Source organism: Lepisma saccharinum, chromosome 25 (assembly GCF_977018435.1).
Source record: "Lepisma saccharinum chromosome 25, izLepSacc3.1, whole genome shotgun sequence".
In the NCBI taxonomy this organism is placed as follows: domain Eukaryota; kingdom Metazoa; phylum Arthropoda; class Insecta; order Zygentoma; family Lepismatidae; genus Lepisma; species Lepisma saccharinum.
Genome location: NC_139253.1, coordinates 18,468,316 through 18,486,800, shown reverse-complemented (window position 1 = coordinate 18,486,800; position 18,485 = coordinate 18,468,316). Strand labels below are relative to the sequence as shown.

General features: G+C 37.1%; 1 protein-coding gene across 1 annotated transcript; it reads left to right on the top strand.

The window, feature by feature from the left end:
• Positions 1–3,056: 3,056 nt before the first annotated feature.
• Prosalpha7 (proteasome alpha7 subunit) lies at positions 3,057–17,923 on the top strand. The gene is made up of 7 exons (XM_083111738.1): positions 3,057–3,348; positions 3,878–3,960; positions 7,010–7,133; positions 8,471–8,572; positions 13,512–13,655; positions 14,359–14,471; positions 17,130–17,923. The coding sequence occupies exons 1-7, from the start codon at positions 3,328–3,330 to the stop codon at positions 17,305–17,307; spliced, it is 765 nt and encodes a 254-aa protein (XP_082967864.1). The 5' UTR covers positions 3,057–3,327; the 3' UTR covers positions 17,308–17,923.
• The last annotated feature ends 562 nt before the right edge of the window (positions 17,924–18,485 follow it).

Here is an 18,485-nt window from a genome sequence, read left to right as displayed (position 1 = left end):
TAATTTTTTAATCTCTGGAAAGCGCGAGAGGGAACGTTCTTTAAAAAGAAAAGGAGTTGAACTACTGGCAATATTTACGAATCGTTTTATCTGCGAAACGTTCTAGAATATAATGAGGATATTAATACGCGGCTTCAATTTCCCGGTTGATCTGTACAACAGAATAGGTAGAGACTTCAGAGGTAAGTGTGACAATTCATACAGTCGATTAGTGATCGGTCAGTGTCCATTGGTTGCTTTATAAGATCTAGTGATTCGAAAATGAAATGGACTAAATACCGTAAAGTAACGAAGTCTACCACTAGTTCCAGTTCGGTCCCAAAGCTAAAGACATTGACGACAGCGAAACTTCGAGTAGTGCTACGAGTAGTTCGGGTCGAAAGACGAAGAGATCGAAGGTCTCTCTCTCTAATGTGAATATTTCGGCAGTATCGGGCTGGGCATTGGAGCGATTTATTAAAAAAGAAATAAGCTGCACAGATCAACTGAAAATCAAAGTTTTGAGTGATGATTTGGTTGTTCCAGGACCAAATTTTGTGTATGCAGCCCGAGAATTTCATGGCATAAAAAAATACTTTTGTTTAAGGCTACTGGGTTCGACACACACTCAACAGACAATTTTGGACACTTGTGAGTGCTTAGGCCTGAATATGAACAATTTGGTGGGTTTCGGCTTTTATAAGAGCTGCAAACATGGGAGGACAAGACACATTAGTGGTGTTCAGGCTCGAATGAGAGAGAAATATTCGTGAACTGTCTGATTCCAGTTCCCAGCACACAGTTTGAATCTTGTGTTGTCGAGTGGATTGTGCATTCCGTGCATGTGTAACACCTTCGTAAAGACACTTCTGGTACATAGATGTTTTGATGCCTGATGAGAAGAAATGGACAAACATACATACTGAGATGGTTCCGGCACACAATATTAATGCATGGAAACAGAGGAGTTGAGTGGTAGAAAATGTCGCGATTTCACGTTCTGATTAAAATGACAGCCTTAAACAGTGGCGACGATTTAGGAGATAGTTGCTCCCCATTCTTTTGCCTCCACGCTATCACACTATGGCCTCTTAATGCTTGTCTCCTTGTCCACCCCCCCATTTTGGAACCCAATTGCCACCACTGCCCTTAAACATACAATTGTGATACCCCTTTAAAAAATGGTGTTCAGCCGCCACCCTGAAAGGAATTCCTGGATACGTGCCTGCTGCTTCCCGTAAAATATCACTGCACTTTCCACGTTTCTCTTCTGTCTTTTCTTTGGCGCCGTCAATAGCTTCAACACGTTGTTTTTTTTATATATATTTGTCACATATTTGTTTTAATTAGTATTCTGCTCGTTCCGCCACCTGAACGCAGCAGCTACGGCTCAAAGGGCAGTGTAGTTACACCGGAAGAAGGCTCGGAAATGGCAGGTTTCAGAAGTTAACTCATCCAAATTAAATTAAACAGGTACGTGCTCGCTCTAAATTTAAATCATAGTTCACAAATAATTTGATTAAAAGTTTTAAAAGTATCTGTTTTATTTAATAGCATATTAATTGGTGCATTCTTCTCCAGCATAGCCATAGGCAGTGACCACACTACGGGGGGGGGGGGGGGGGCAGGAACGCCCCCCAATTCTCGTTCGACAATTTCTCTCTCTCTCTCTCTCTCTCTCTTATCTGCCCCCAGTAAAACGACAAAATAAATAAATGAATGAATGCTCTTTTAGCCAAAATATGCATTTTTGTGTCGTATGTAACGGAATAATAAAAATGATTGCCCCGGGAAAATATGATTTACCCCTCCATCTTTACTATTGCGCTGTCACCAGCTACAACATATTTTGATTTCTATTGTTCTCACATATTTATTTTAATTTTAGTATTGTGAATTATATTCCACTATGTTACCTCACGTAGCCACCCCCCCCCCCCCACACACACACGTACGACTTCAGTTGTAAGTTTTAGACTAAGCTTGTCAAATATCCACTTATATCTTTGTATTCTTGAGCTTTTAAAAAAAATCATTTCGCCCCTTCTTCTGGACTATTTCATAGGAATGTTTTCCCACTGGAAGCCACTTTGCAGATCGAGATCCGGGGCTATAGCCTTCCCAAGCCAGCGTCCCCTCCAAATACTCTCTTGGCCTCATGAAAGACAAATATATGTATTTCTACGAAATATTAATTTGACTTGGCAGTTTCTCTTTTCGAACACTAGCAATTTTGAGTAAAGGTTTTGCGTAACCCTAAAAGTACATTACTGCAAGCAACTCTCGATATTTCAGATATATTAATAATTTTCATCACAACGTCTTGTAATAATTATTTGTTACTTCAATAACCTCCTCGCAAATGTTTCTCGCATATTAAAACATAGATGCCAATTTCTGTTTATTTCCTTGTAATGCTGACCTCCGTGGCGAAGTGGTTAGCACAACGCTTTACGATGCCAAGTGCCCCCAGGTTCGAATCCCCGCCCGGGCATGGGTCTACTTTCCTTTCTTCAATTTCATCATATCATCACGCATCCTCATCTTTGCGATTAGCCATATGTGACAGATAAGCGAAGTAAAATAAACTAAGTCTATTAATCAATTATTTTTTAAACTCTTTAATTCTTCTTTAGCATGCCACGTTTTTGTTAAAATTATATTACGATTTGTAAAATGACGAAATTCTAAAGGAGAACACGCAACTTTCTTTGTAGCGCATCGGTCAGAAAGTTTCAGGAATATGGATTTTCAAAATACATTTTTTCACATGTACTTTGCCCCCTTTTAAAAGTAGCGCGTTTTCAATTATGTTACTAATCATTAAAAGGATGCCTCAATACCATCTTGGAGGATGACAATTATTATTTTCCCCCTCCTAAAAGTAATAATATACTTTCGCTCTCTGAATCTCCCATGTAAATGCTAGGGGCCGTCTGCTTCAGCCCAGCTCACTGCTTCTCCGGTGACGTCACGCGTTCGTGCAAGATCGGCAATCTTCGGATGGCTTTACCTAATCTCTATATTCCTTGAATTCTTCCAATATTGAAATACCGCAACATAAATTAGAATGACTGAGGTCAACTTTTCCTGTATATTATCGCATCTTAATTTCTGGTTCTAAAGTTGGTGAATTGAGTTAATCTTTTCACTCAAAGGAAAGCTTGTATTTTCCTAGCAACGAAATCAAAGTCTCTATCGTTTGCTGTACGGTGTGGGATTATTGGTCACATCCTTTGTGCATTCTCATCTTTATACAGAGGATTTGTGTTCATGCTGTCGTGATAATTACAATTAAATTTTGTTTGTCGAGTAAGATTTAAGACAAATATATTTTATATTTCTACAATGAGCTCCATTGGAACTGGTGTAAGTTACATAAAATTATGATTTTAATTTCTGTCATGAGCCAGAATTATTTATTCCACAGTATATTACAATGGAAGAAGTGACATAGGTGCAATGTTCATATTGTGACATGCAATATATTTTGTTTATTAATGAATTTAAAAAAAAACAGGATAATTAATGTTACGGCTCTATTCTATTTGCTTAATTATGTAGTTCTCTGCCATTTGGCTTATTTTTTGAATGATCGTACAGTGCTATGATTCTGCTCTATCACAGAAAACATGAAAAGTAGATATATTGTGATAAAAGGACCTAGCCTATGTGGCTTTTCTTATTACTAATTGTGTAATTAACCATTTACCAGTTTAACCTCTTTTAATATTCTCTCTCTCTCTCTCTCTCTCTCTCTCTCTCTCTCTCTCTCTCTCTATATATATATATATATATATATATATATATATATTTCTGTGTGTGTGTGTGTGTGTACACACGCTTATTGGTGGTCTGTAATATTTGGTAACCTAATATTTTTTCTCTTTACTTACAGTACGACTTGTCAGCCTCCCAATTTTCTCCTGATGGCAGAGTTTTCCAGGTGGAATATGCGCAGAAGGCAGTGGAAAATAGTGGGTATGTTAAACAGTAAACCATCATTGAAAAGAAAATGAGGCAACACTGTACTCCCTCGAGAATTATGTTGATTTTTTAATCGGCAGATTTCGATGTTTTACGTATAAAATTGGTTGCAGAACGTGGATGACACAAACTAACACTCCTAACCAAACAATGTTATAAAAAAAATCACATTGCACTTGATGCAAGGGGTCCCAGGTTTGAATCCCAGCCTGGGTATGGATGTTTGTGAGTGTTCATTCATCAATTTCATCATATCATCTTCGCAAATTAGCCAAAAGTAGCACAAAAGATGAAGTAAAAGTATAGCAAGTTAATCATTCAGTGTAAAGTTATAGCTGCTTTGTGGAATGTCCTGTTGTGTGCTACATTCACTTTTGCAAAGCCTTTGGACTGATTTGTTTCACAGTAAGGTAACAGAGGTACTTTACATCACAATAGCATATTTCCGCAAGCTAAAAACAACTGAAAATGTTTAAACAACAAGATCTTCGTAAACCGTGCAAACCCCACTTTCTCAAAGGGGTATAGAGGGCCAAGGGTACCAAGGAAATATATAATCACAAGTTCTTGACTTCTCAAGTTGATAAGCTCTGCTAATTATTTCAGTTTGCATAGGCAGTGTGTCCGAGACAAAAATAGAAATCTGTCCTCGGAGTGTATATGCTGATCTTGACAAATTATGAAAATAGAATTTTTACTGTCAAGGAAATGCAAATAGTATTGATTCTTCAGTCTTCAAGTGGACAATACAGCAAGAACTTGGCTTTCTTCCATTCTTTCCAGCTCAGTTCAAGTACAATCTGGTGATTTTCTTTTCTAAAAAAGAACTAAAACAAATTGACATTGGATTGTAAAATGAAATACTTTGTTGGGAACAATGCACATAGGTGATTTTAGCCTACATGGTGTTAATTATTTTAAGGTAAAAAAATGAAAGTTTTCATTTTTATTACCATGTTGTTTTATCTTTTGGTACTACTTCCGTATAGTGGAAACACCTAGAAATCATTTCTTTCGCACTTTTTTACATTGCGGAACATTTCTTTAGGTGTAATAATGAATTTATATCGAAAATAATGTCTATTTTTTAAAATTTACGAGTACTCACTGTTTTTCCTTTTTCCGGTTCTGTAACACACAATGTGGCGATAGCGTACTGGTTCATCGCACGGTGTGGCAGTGTTTTGTCGATTTGGAATGTGTATGCAGTGTTTCCAACCTTCTTCACCGAAAAATACCTAATTTGTTGGCCGGATTTGAAACTATGCTAATACCTTGTTAGCCCCACAAACCATCGACGTTAGCCCCACGAACCATTGACGTTACCCTACAAACCATTCATGTTAGCCCCACAAACCATTTCCGGTAAGGTTAGGTTAGGCAAGCATAGTTTGAATTTTCGAAAAATTAAAAATCTTGCAACAAAAAGACGTGTTTGGAAACATTGACAGGGGCAGAGGCGTATATTCGGGGCTATCTAGGCTATCTGCGAAGCCCACACTCTGGAAACAAAATACAGAAAAAAATATCTATCAAAAAATGTGCATAGAATTTTTCATTTCAATAAGAAGATGAACCTATTTCTTAGAAGTTGGAAACATTGCCCGCTTTCTTTTAATTTGCGAGGCGGCTGGCCCAGCGCCAGAGAGCAACTACACGGGGGATACGGGCAAGCTTGACAGGCCTCCGATCAATGTTGCAAACCAATTTTTCCCACCATGTAATTTCCCCAGGATCGGGGAATTGTGAAGTCAAACTGTTACAGGAGAGAGAACAGGGTTGCATATGGCGGGGAAAAACTCTCAGAACTTCCTCAACAGTCTGGGTCAATGTTGCAAACCAATTTTTCCCGGCACGTAATCTTCCCAGGAATGGGGAATTTTGAAGCCAAATTATCGCGGGAAAGGGGAAAGTGTTATGTGGCAGGGACAAGAACATAATTGAACGCTTGCAGAGGAGTTGAAAAAGAGGTCGTTGACCTTCAAACAACTAGAGATACAGTGAGGAATAGAAAATTGTTGGCTGAGCGGGAATGGTTTACCGAAATGACAAGGACCAGTTCTAGTCTAGATCGCGTCGAGTGGTCTTGGTGCGTGGAATTTATTTAGAGGCAGCGCGTGAATACAGTAGTGAGTGGATTGTATTTTTGTGAATGATATGTGCTGTGTGTTGTGTAGTGAACTGAAATGAGAGACATAATTAACAAGCTGTCTTTTCGGCTTACAAATTACGATAAGCTCCAAATCGTTGTGGAATTTTCTTGTATGTCCACTTTATGATAAACTAATGGGGATCGGACCTACAGTTAAAGTGGTATCTAAACCACCATGCATCGAACCCGGGACCCCTTAGTTTCAAGGCGATGACGTTATTACTGCGCCAACAAGGAGTACCCGAACTTAAAATCGTGAAAATAGGTAGGTTGAAATTTTATTTTTATTCTCTTATATAGGCCTACATAATATTTCACAATATGGGCCTCTCATTTATGCAAATAAGAATGAAATCGTTTCCTTACTGACAGTGTATATTTCCATGTTTTATTTATGAGGTATATATTTTTAATCACAGAGTCACATCACTTCAACCCGCCACCCCAAATGAGTTAAAAAAACAAAAACACCCCCCCCACCAGCAAATTTTTGTCCATTCGTACACTATGATATGGTCCGATAGCCCAGGTTCTTAACCCAGTATATGGCACTGGACAGGGGGTTATGTCATGAAACGCACGGACCATCCTTGACTTATAGAAGCAAATGGAACCAACAGGAATTGCGTGTCGGAGAGGTATTTTTATAGAAAAAAGAAGATTTCACGCTAAAAAAATTACACGGCGAAAGAAAACACATCGAGGAACTTCAACGATGATACAGAAAGTGATTTCCGTAAGTAGTTTCTTCTGTAAAAATGAAGAAATCCGTTTCCACTATATGGAAGTGTTACCCTGTTATTATTATTAAACGAACCTGCAGATGCGATCTGACTTAACCATAAAAGTTCTTGATTTTATAAGCTGATAATAGCTATGCTTATCTTTCAGGACAGTAATAGGTCTGCGAGGAAAAGATGGAGTTGTCTTTGCTGTAGAAAAGTTGGTGACTTCTAAATTGTACGAACCTGGTGCCAATAGAAGAATATTCAACATTGACAGACATGTTGGAATGGTAAGTATAAGATAATTTATTGTATGAAGTAACTTGTATTTTCTAATTGCTACTCTAATGGGTAGAGATTGTTTTGAAAAAGTGATGTGTATCGTAAGTTCATGTACATAGTTATAGGCTAAGATAAACAATTAGAGAAGGCTTCAGTTATGTAATTTTGATATCACCAAATGTCTCCCTGATGGCTTAATGGTAACATCATTGCCTTGTAATTGAGGGAGGTCCTATGTTCGATGCCCGGTGGAGGCACATAGTGGTTCGGATCCCACTGTAAAACTATAGGTTCAGTCCCGATTAGCTTATCTGTGTGTAAAGTGCGCTTAAAAGAAAAACTCACTCAATCAATCAATATTATCATGATAGATACTAGGGATGGCCAAATCTGGATATCCGAATGTGTGCATTATCCGGACAGTTTTATTGTTTATCTATTTTACAGGCTATCCACATATTCTTATATTCGTCATGTTCGTATTTCACTGTATGGATTTTCTACAAATGCTTCATCAAATCTGTTCTACCCAGATATTTGAATTATTCGGATGATCCAGATATCTAAATTCTCCAGATATTTGGATATCTGGATTATTATTAATAAGGCTCTGAAGTTCAGGAAAAATCTAAATTCTCCAGATATTTGGATATCTGGATTATTATTAATAAGGCTCTGAAGTTCAGGAAAAATCCTTTTTTTTTCCTAGTGTCCGAAGACAAGGCCCAACATAATATATGTTCATTTTGGGTCATTGTAGGCCAGAAAAAGGTGGGTTTTATTTGTCCTTTTTTTTCCCCTTTTTCGGCATTTTTTGGCTTATTGGTCTTTTTTTAGCCTTTTTTTTTAGGCCTTAATGGCTTTTTTTTGCACTTCACCTTCTTTCGACTACGTTTTTACTGCCCATTCTCACTTCGAATCGTCATCGGTTTACCAGCTCTTAAACATCCTTTCTGTAGTAAAGAAATAAAAAAGAAAGAAAGAAATATATTTGGTTAGGTCAAATATGATTTTTCAAATTATGTTAATCTAAAAAATATGTAATGTCTGAAAGAAGATGCATTTCATTCATATAGTTTTCTCGCACTCTGTGTTCCATACCGCCAGAATTTTGTATTTTTTTATTCATTAAATGTGTAGCCTAATTAAAACTGAAGCTATTAATTAATATGGATCACATTTATTTTTCATTTTTAGGTCCTTTTTTTTGATATTTTTAGGTCTTTTTATAGGTCTTCAACTTCCGAGCCCTAAGTATTAAATATAAGTGCTTTAGAATGTCTTGCTGATATGGGTTAATATGAATCATCTTTTCACATATGCTTGCTTTTCTTTTGATATTCAGGCAATATCTGGCTTGTTGGCAGATGCAAGGCAAATAGTGGAAACAGCAAGGATTGAAGCATCCAACTACAGGGCTCAGTATGGTTCCAACATTCCTCTTAAGGTGAGAAACATTTTCTGTTGCTTAGTTGATGTTACAATATGCCAATTCCAAAGATAACGTTAATAGTGTGTACATTGTTGAGACAAATATTACATGCCACTTAATGTAAGGGTAAGCCCATGGATTCTAGCTTTGAGTTATTTTAATAAGTTTTATTAGGAATGGGACCAATTAATCGGTACTCTATTGGTAGGGACACTGATTTATGGTAAATAAAATTCATGAATTTCGCATTTAAAAAGATACAATTTCGGTATATAAAAGCGGTGAAAAAAGATCATTTTGTTGGAAAAGCGGTAAATAAAAGTCAAAGTTAAGTAGTCTGCACCTACCTTTTATCAGTTAAAGTGTACACTTAACATAACCTCTGCATTGCATGGTTTTAAATTGTATCTCTGGTTGATCATTATTAGGGAGACAAATTTATGGTATATAAAAACTGAGGGGAGCGGTATATAAAATGTTATATCAGCGGTGGAAAAAAAAATGTCACACACTTTTTCATCATGAGAGGAAACATCATACAAAAGAGCTATAAATTGATAAACTACTTCATTTTTATATACTGTACACATACACAAGTACTTAGCTGTCCAACCAAAAAGAAAACATCAACACAAAATCACTTCATTTCTAAATTGCATATCTCAAGTGATTTATTAATTGTATGTATTTAAAGGATATCCTTGCTGTCCATCAAATAAAATAATCATTATTGCACATACAAACACATGTTGAAAATCACATGATGATAAACAAAATTCATTCATGACTGAACACAAATGACACCATTGTTTCCCTTGATGTGCGGGAACAGACTAATCTTATCACTGCTACAGCTAGCAAGTTCAATGAAAGTGGAAGTTGAGTGGAAATTCGGGGAAGAAAGGAATGCTTCTTGACACGGAGCGAAGATTTCGAACTGAGATTATGTGCATGGGAAATCCCAATTTTCAGCGTCTTCCTGATGTGATAGAAGATAAAACGTTCTTCAGCTGCAAGTGGTAGGAAACGTTAGGCAAACGTTTCGTTACAAGTCGACAGTTTGCGCGCACAACCTCGATTGCCGGTTTTTGCTTATTTTCTACATAATTTGATGATATTTCACAGTTATTTCGCGAAAAGGCGTTCATTTCGCATTACTTCGCGAATAAAACTCATGCATATTTCATCATTGGAGGTGTAGTTACGTGCAGAATGTTCAAAATTGCATCTTTTTTTCACATTTCGTGATTTCGCGCATCGCGAAAATTCAATGTCCCTATCTATTGGTATTGGCATATCGGTGTATTGATAATTTTACCGATTTGATATATATAAATATCTTCTAATGTAGTGCAATATTTTGCCATTTTGTTATGATTTTTTTTAAAAAGTAAATTTCTAAATATGCACCTTCTTTTGTTGCATTCACATGATAAAGATAAATAACTTTTTTTTATACATTCACCTATGTGCAACATTGCAATGGGATAGTAAACTATGGAGATAGTGTCATGCCAACAGAGATTCAGGGAAGGTTCATTCTCTACCCCTAAGTCATACATACATATGTTGGCTATCATATTTTGTTTTATGATTAACGAAGCAGTTCGTAAGTTTTGGCCCAGAGGTGTTTACACTCCCATGAATGACTTTTTCTTTAATGGGTGAAAAAAGTCTGTCCACAGCAAACTGAAACTTTTATCGTTTTCCAACAAAAAGTATGTCAGTGGCAACCGTGAATCTATACTGCATGGTTGCATACAGGAAAATCACTATTTCAAGTGCTCGTAGCATCAGGTCAACTTTGCAGCAATTTTTCGCACATGTAGATCCAAACTTGTGCGCAGAATATAGTTCCGTTGAGATGGGTTCTATTCCGACATAACTGCATACTTGCAAGGAAACAGTTAATAAGTTTGTAATATGTAGACAAAATAATATATACATTTGCATATATGTACCTGATCGGTTACAAACACTGAGCAGACGAACTTGGAACCGCAGATCCCCAACTAGGCTGTCGGTAATGGTGAATGAACACTTAAACTCAAGAGTGAGTCGAGGTGGACTTGAAGACGGTTGCAGTACGCGTGGAATCACCAATCCATCTGACACCAGTGTTGCAGACCATACTATTTTAACCCTACATTTATCGTGATTCATTTCTAATCGAGGTCTCCTGTTGAGCGTGCAGTTTCACCCGAATGTTATTTTAGGCATCATTCAAGAGGGAAAGCTCTCCAAAGTCAAGCCAAACAAGTTGTTTTAAATGTATATTCATAGTTAAGGGAACAATATCCGGATAAGGCAGGACGTGAGGTGATGAGCATGACGTCGGTGTTGACAGGTGTCAGTGAACGTTCCATTTACGTGGCGAAGAGTGTTTTATTTTAAAATGGGTAATATGGAAACACCAGGCAAGAAGAGGCCCCTTGCTAAAGGAAATCGTTCAAGAATGGTGGTGTTGGATGATTTCTCCAAGCGACTTATTCGCCAGAAAGTACACAAGTTTTACCTTTGCAATGAACTTCCAACCTCAAAAAAACTGGTGCAGGCAATAAGAAGTGAGAGTGATTTACCGCCGATGAGTAGGGGCATGCATATTTCGTTTTTGATGAAAAAACAAAATGTGAAAAACACATTGTAGTGTTAATTTTTCATATTTTTGAAAGGTGTGAGATGCATTTTGTGACCATGTTTTGTCACGAAATAATGCGAAATGAACTGCAAAAAGCGAAATTAACTCTTAAACACGAAATTTAGGGTTTATTCACCGATGCGACACCTTCTAAGGTCTGAATTATCCTGAGAGTTGTGCAATTCCCGGAAAATTGATTAATTCTGCTGTTAATATTGGAGAAGCAAAAATGGACTCCTTTACACAGAAATAAACTTAATACTCTGATAACTACAAAAATGTGCTATTAGAAGTGAAATGTTAATTCAGTGGAATAAGTGTAGCTTTTAAATCAAATTTAGGATTATATTCACAATTTTAAAACCAAAATGTCTTTTTATATACCACTTTTCATCCATTTTTTCACCGCTGTAACACAGATATTTTATTTTATTTACCGCTTTTGAACCCGAAATTGACTCCATTTTTGTACCGAAATTTTGCTTCTTTATTTGCCAAAAATATGTGCCTCTACCAATGAGCACTCAAACTGTGTGTCGGGTGTTGAATGATTTGGGTTTTGAGTTTAGTAGGAGGAAACGATCGTCTGTGTTGCTGGAGAGGGAAGATATTGTTGTTTGGCGTCACAAGTATCTCTGCACTATAAAAATGTACCGCCGTGAAAAAAAAAACATATTTATTATTTGGAAGAGACATGGGTCAATGCGGGACACACTTTGAATAAAGCGTGGGAGGATAGCACTGTGCGAAACCACCGCCAGGCTTTCGTTGAAGGGCTGAGCACTGGATTAAAGCAGCGGACTGGGAAGGAGGGGGGGGGGAGGCTTTTTGTTACACACATTGGCAGCAACGAAGGCTTTGTAGAAGACTCTTGTTTGCTGTTCCGTGAATGAATGAACCAACTTTGAAACAAAGATAATATTTTGTTTGAATGAGGCTCCTTTTTAAAATTTATATGTGCTTTATTTTACTTCGCTTTTAAGCCACTTTTTGGCTAATTAAGAAGATGGGGATGAGTAACGATATGATGAAATTGATGAATGGACACACACACACACACACATTCATGCCCAGTACGGGATTCGAATTCAAGACCTCTGGCATCGTAGTGCATTTTAAAATTAAGAATAAAATTGATTAATGACATTTTTAACAAAAGAAATGTGTGGGTGCGCATGTGTGTAGGATGCACAATCATTTATGAACATAACACAATGTTTTCAGTAGTCCTTATGTCGAAAACTAAGAGAGAGACACAAAAAAATGGAGAATAGCGGAACCTTTCTTCTTCGCAAAAAGTTCTTTTTAACATTTTTTTTTTTTTATTTCTTTTGCTTAGCTTTTATGATACTTTTGGCTAAGCACGAAGATGAGGATGAGTGATGATATGAAAAATTGATGAAGGAACACTCTCAAAGAACATCCGTGCTTGATATATGAAATATCATTATCCTTGCTTAGCACCCACCTTAATATTATCGTGCAAACAGTAACTTCTGGTAATGTAAGGAATCCGTAGCACAAATGGCATAGTTTTGTGAGAAGTGCATGCCCTTCTCTAGCAAAAAATAAGTTTAATTTTGAATACAAAATTGTATTGCACATTCCGAATTTTCAAAAACTTATTTTACGTAACATACTTGTCGTTAACTGGTACATTGTATAACACCATCAATAACAATCTTATAAGGAACGGATGCTTGCAAATGCTGCAACAAACATTTTAATAAATTTAATCTTTGTAAACCAAAAGCAATAACTCACCATAAATTCAAGGGATGCCTGTCGTTTACTTTTACTTTCTTTCTTTTTGATCGCTTGATGCAACCTAATTCTCCCCCGCACACGCACCCTCATGTTTCGAAGATATTTCCTAATTAAACAATAACACATTTATTACACAGTTTATGCACAGAAAGTGATTTAAAAATTAAAAATTGTGTGGTTTAGGAGACTAAAGAAGTAGAAATACATTCCGCTTGACATGCGTGTGTGGGGTTTGATGTGTTGATGGGTTGGCAATATTGCCGATTATCTCATTGTTTGCGATACGAAGAGCTCGGCGGTTCAGGTAAGACTGGCATGGATGATTCTGAGCCCCGTACTCGCGCAGATTAATTCATAAAACCTGCTGCAAACTTGACCTGACGCGCAGCTTAGTCTACAATGCTGTTAGTTACCAATACGTGACATCTCACTGTTGAAGCCAACGTATTAACTTTTTAAAAATTCACTACCAGTTTTTTTTGGATTGTTGTGATAAATTCTTGTTGTATCTTTCCATTATCTGTAACTGTTGTATTTTCTATTTGCCAGTACTTGAATGACAGGGTGTCCATGTACATGCATGCCTACACACTGTACAGTGCCGTCCGGCCCTTTGGCTGCAGTGTGATACTAGGAAGCTATGAAGCCGATGGGCCTATGATGTACATGATCGATCCCTCAGGAGTGTCCTATGTGAGTATGACAAGATTTTTTAGCTCATTTTCTTTTGTGCCAATTTAAACACAATTTTAATTTTTCCAAATTGCCCATGTACAAATAGGGACTGTACTGTAATGATTATGAGAATATTAACTTTTACCACCTATGAACAATTGACTCTCATATTCCGAAGATTCTGGAATAAAGTCCCAGTCAAAACGTGAGCGTCATATTTGCTCTTTCAAATACAGGGTGATCATGAAGTCTGGAACCAATGTCAGTGTTATTTTCTGGAGGCTGGATTTGGAGAAGTGGGGCCCTGTTGAATGGCCATCCCAGTCATGTAATCCCAACCTCATAGACTTTGCCATGTGGGGAATTCTTAAATCTGAGACGTATGATTGAAAATATGTGGTCTGGATCTTCTCCAGGAAAGGATAACCACTACATCGGCTATTCTGGGTTCTCACATTTTGAAGAGAATTTGGGGAGACATATTGAAATGTTTGAGGAAGTGTGTTGAGACGAACATGCGGAGGATGTTTTGTCATTAAGGAAAAATGTGCTGTTCACCACTTCTCGTATTAGTTCCTGACTTTATGAACACCCTGTAGTTTCATTCATCCTCGTCAGTGCAATCAACTTAAAAATTGGTCACTACATATTCAAAGTTTTTGAGAGTACAATTACTTATTTTTATAAGCCAGTGGCTGTTATTGTTATTTCCTTGTTTTAGGGTTACTATGGATGTGCAGTTGGGAAGGCAAAGCAGGCAGCAAAGACAGAGATTGAGAAATTGACTCTTCAAAATTTGGAATGCAGAGATCTAGTGAAAGAAGCTGCTAGGATGTAAGTAATAGTTTTGTATAGTGCTTGTTTAGGTAACATTAGTATAAGCCGGAGACACATTAAACTCGCATAGCGGAAGATTTTTCAAGCTGGCGATAACTTTTTTTCCCATGAAAAACACGTTACTTTTAACATTATAATCATTTAATGGTCGTTGCTAATTCGGCGGGCAAATCTTGACTCACGTTGTCTATCGTCAGCTGATATGCAGTATCGTGAGCTGATGTGCAGTGTTTCCAAACTTATGAACCGATAAATGCCGCACAAACTATTCACAAAAGGTTTTTAAGCGAAAATTGAGGCTAAACTGTACTTTACGTCCTTATCTGCATGGTGATTGCTTCTTTGCGTTCGCGGTGCGCCGATAAATTCCACACAAACTATTCACAAAAGGTTTTTAAGCGGAAATCGAGGCTAAACTCTACTTTACGTCCTTATCTGCATGGTGATTCCTTCTTTGCGCTCGCGGTGCGCGATGGTGGTGCGGCACCCGGCATCTCTTCGGGTAAGTACCTTTTTCTTTTTACACTTTCTTTTCACGATAGCCCCACTATCCATTCACGGGGTCGAGGTATGCCTACGAGGTTAGGTCTGTTAGGTTAGGTTCCATTAGCACTCATTTCACCCCTAAATATGTGCTTTATTATCTAAAAAATTCCTTAGTATGTTCAATTACGCATATCCGGACAACATCGGTTTTTCTCGATTTACTCTTTCAGGAAATTTTTCCTACCTTTGGGATTTACATTGTTCAATTCCTTATAAAATAAGCTTTCCAACGATATGTGACACGTATTCCTTAGGAAAAGGATGTAATCTTGTAAAACTATCGCGTGGTTGCTACACTGTGAGGGGGTTACATAACCGAACGCACGGAACATTTGATTCACGTAATGGCGGCACGAGCTATCGCACAATGGAGATGCATGATTGACGAAAAATACCTTATTTACAGGCAAAATACGTAGCGCGATTCTAAAAAACAATATCTCCGGCTTCAGAAAGTCCTCAAGAACACAATTCTGTAAGTACTTTCTCGTCTTTTCTCCTGTAAATTTTAAGAAATCCGTCTCCGACTTATACTACTGTTACCCTTGTTTATATCGACATGCACACTGTTTTGGTAGCTGGTTAAAAATTATAAACTTATGCTGGACTGAAACCACTTTTTAAAGTAATCCAGATAGCAAGAACAAATGCGAACCTCCCATACACCCCACTATCACCTGCCCAAGGAACACTAAACATGTTGTGCTAACCAGCACAACACAGCAGACATCCCAATCTGCCAGTCGTCACCCTCCAGCGCCACAAGATGACTGAAATCAGAATATTTGCCAGCAAAAAACACAGCAGGCCAAGAAACACTGTCAGATGGGAGAAATTGGAACTATGGCAGCATGCACTACCATCTCCATTCCAGATGATGTAACCTTTGTTAATGAGGGCAGTAGTCCTTTGAAATTAATCGGGAAACCAACTAAACATGCACATCCGAAACCACTTGTACAATAGGTCATAGTAGTTCAGAATATTTGAGTGGGTTGGGAGTAAAACTTGTTAACCACAAAAGTATGGAACTGAGACAAATGCAAGTGGAAGTTTGGCCATTGTATCGTGGCTTATACATTACCTAAACCTTCCTGTGTGTTTTACCAATTAACAGCTACTGAATGGACTTGGCTCACTATGTGTGAGGAACTGAACCCAATGTTATTTCAAATTTGATCCAAGTGAGGGTTATCAACGTTTACTCCCGAGCTGCTCATTTATTAATGTTAATATGTAAGCATTCCAATGCAACTATACCATTGCGTTAAAAGAATAATTAGTTATGCATTTTGCATAATTTCTAGAATATTCACACTCTGCAAAAGTGTCAAGTGTCATTTTTGTGGACTCAGCGGAACACACAGAATCCGGAAAGTACCATGGAATCGACTCGGCCTTATGAATACCACTTTCCTGTTCATGTCTATTTATGATGCTGATGACCAGAGCCCGGATTTTGTCGACGTCATCTTTTTGTCCTTATGTAGTATGCATTGCTCTTAAGAACCTTAAAAGTTGTTCCTTAATATGAACCTCAGATTATAAAAATGTAAATTTTATTGTGCATTTTTCGTCATATTTTCTATTTCTCAACGTAATTTTTCTGTCGTTTTTTTTTCTTTTCAAGTTTTATGTAATTTTTCGGATTTTACTTTTTCTGGCGCTTTTTTGGCATAATTGCAAAAAAAAAAAAAGTAATGTCACTGCATTACCTTTCACCCACTAATTTTAAGCCACGAACAGACATTTATCACCTTGATGTCTGTAACAATGAAAACAAAAATTTTATCGTCACGTGATTGTAGGAACAAAGCAACATGCCACTTGACATTACCTACTGCAATAATTTTGAATAAGTTAAGATTTGTATAATTACCATTCGCATACACCTTGAAATTTCAGTTCAAACATTACAGAAATAAGAACTATACCGTACTAATTGTCATACCCTGAAATAAAGACAACATTTTTAAGTATTTTTTTAGGTCATTTTTCATATATTTTTAGATTATCAAAATCCGGGCCCTGCTGATGACATTTGGTGTTAGTTTTGTTACGGTGTATTGGCACTGGAATGTTAACATGCACTTCATTTCTTTGTTTCAGAATATATTTTGTCCATGACGAGCTAAAAGACAAAAATTTCGAGTTGGAGTTGAGTTGGGTAGGTTCTGTCACGGATGGCATTCACCAGCGAGTTCCGAGCACAGTCTTCGCAGAAGCAGAGAGGTTCGCAAAAGCAGCCGTGGAGGAAGAATCAGATTCAGATAATGACGATGTGTAGGTCTCGGCATCAAACGTCAAGCTCATTTTGTGTTTTTGGAAGAGAATACTAATTTTATAAGATAATCGAGCAACCGACGAGTCTTTGTTTACATTTGTACTGTCAACAGCTCGTAAACCAGGTTAATTTATTCATTCACTAAAGTGTTGTTTATACTTTTCTCTGGTCTGATTTGTTTATTACAATTAATATTATGTAAAGAAGTTTAGAAATACAGGACCCTTGATGATATGGAAAGACTATTGGCTATTTTTCTTTTCTGTAATATTTCGTATAACACCAACTTTGATTACTTACAGTGGTACTGTATCATGCAGAAATAATAAAGTACACTATGTGAAAAATATATGTAGCATTGAAAAAATGAGGTACCAGACAAAAAGTGAAATATGTAGGGGTTGGAGGGATGCATTTTATAACAGTATTTTTTTCGTATTGCATTGTCTTTCAGCTATTGCAAGCTTCTGTTCCTGTACAAATTTAAGAACCTCAAAATGTCAAGGCTCAGAAGTTGCAAACCAGATAAAAATAGTGAAGGAATAAATTTTTTTTAGTTTTCAAAATATTGAATTGTTGCAATATTGTTTGACTTTTTTAAATAAAGTACTAAAACATGGCACATGGATTTGATTCAAAGTGTTTTTTTTTTTTTTTTTTATGGTAACACTGCAAAATTTGAGTAATAAATACTAAGGGTGTGCAGGATGGTAAATTTTAATTTGCCAAAAAAATATTCAGTATTTCCCACCTCTTCAAGTACCGAATACTATTTGTTTTTTTTTGCATTTCTGAAATGAAAATTCCTGATGCCCATAGTGCAGAAAAGTGATAAATTATCAAACCTCAAGAATTTTCTTCTGAAATAAGCTGGTGTTCCTTTCCGTACCTTGGAGCCAAGATGGCCACCAGAATATTCTCTGGACACTAGTGCCTAGTTAAAAAGGTGTGAATAGTCTGAGTGCGGAGAGAAGCGAAGCTGTGAGAGATGTATTGCAGGCTGTCTGCAAAGAATGTATTTTTGGCAACGAATACATTATAGATTTATAATAGTTAGTTTATTGTGTGTACTAGTCTATCTACAGCATCATTAACCTTCCTGGAAATGCTACAAACATAGTCCGAAACAAGAAGAGTGCTTCCTGTTGGATCATGGGCGCGAATAGCTGGATATCCAAGTC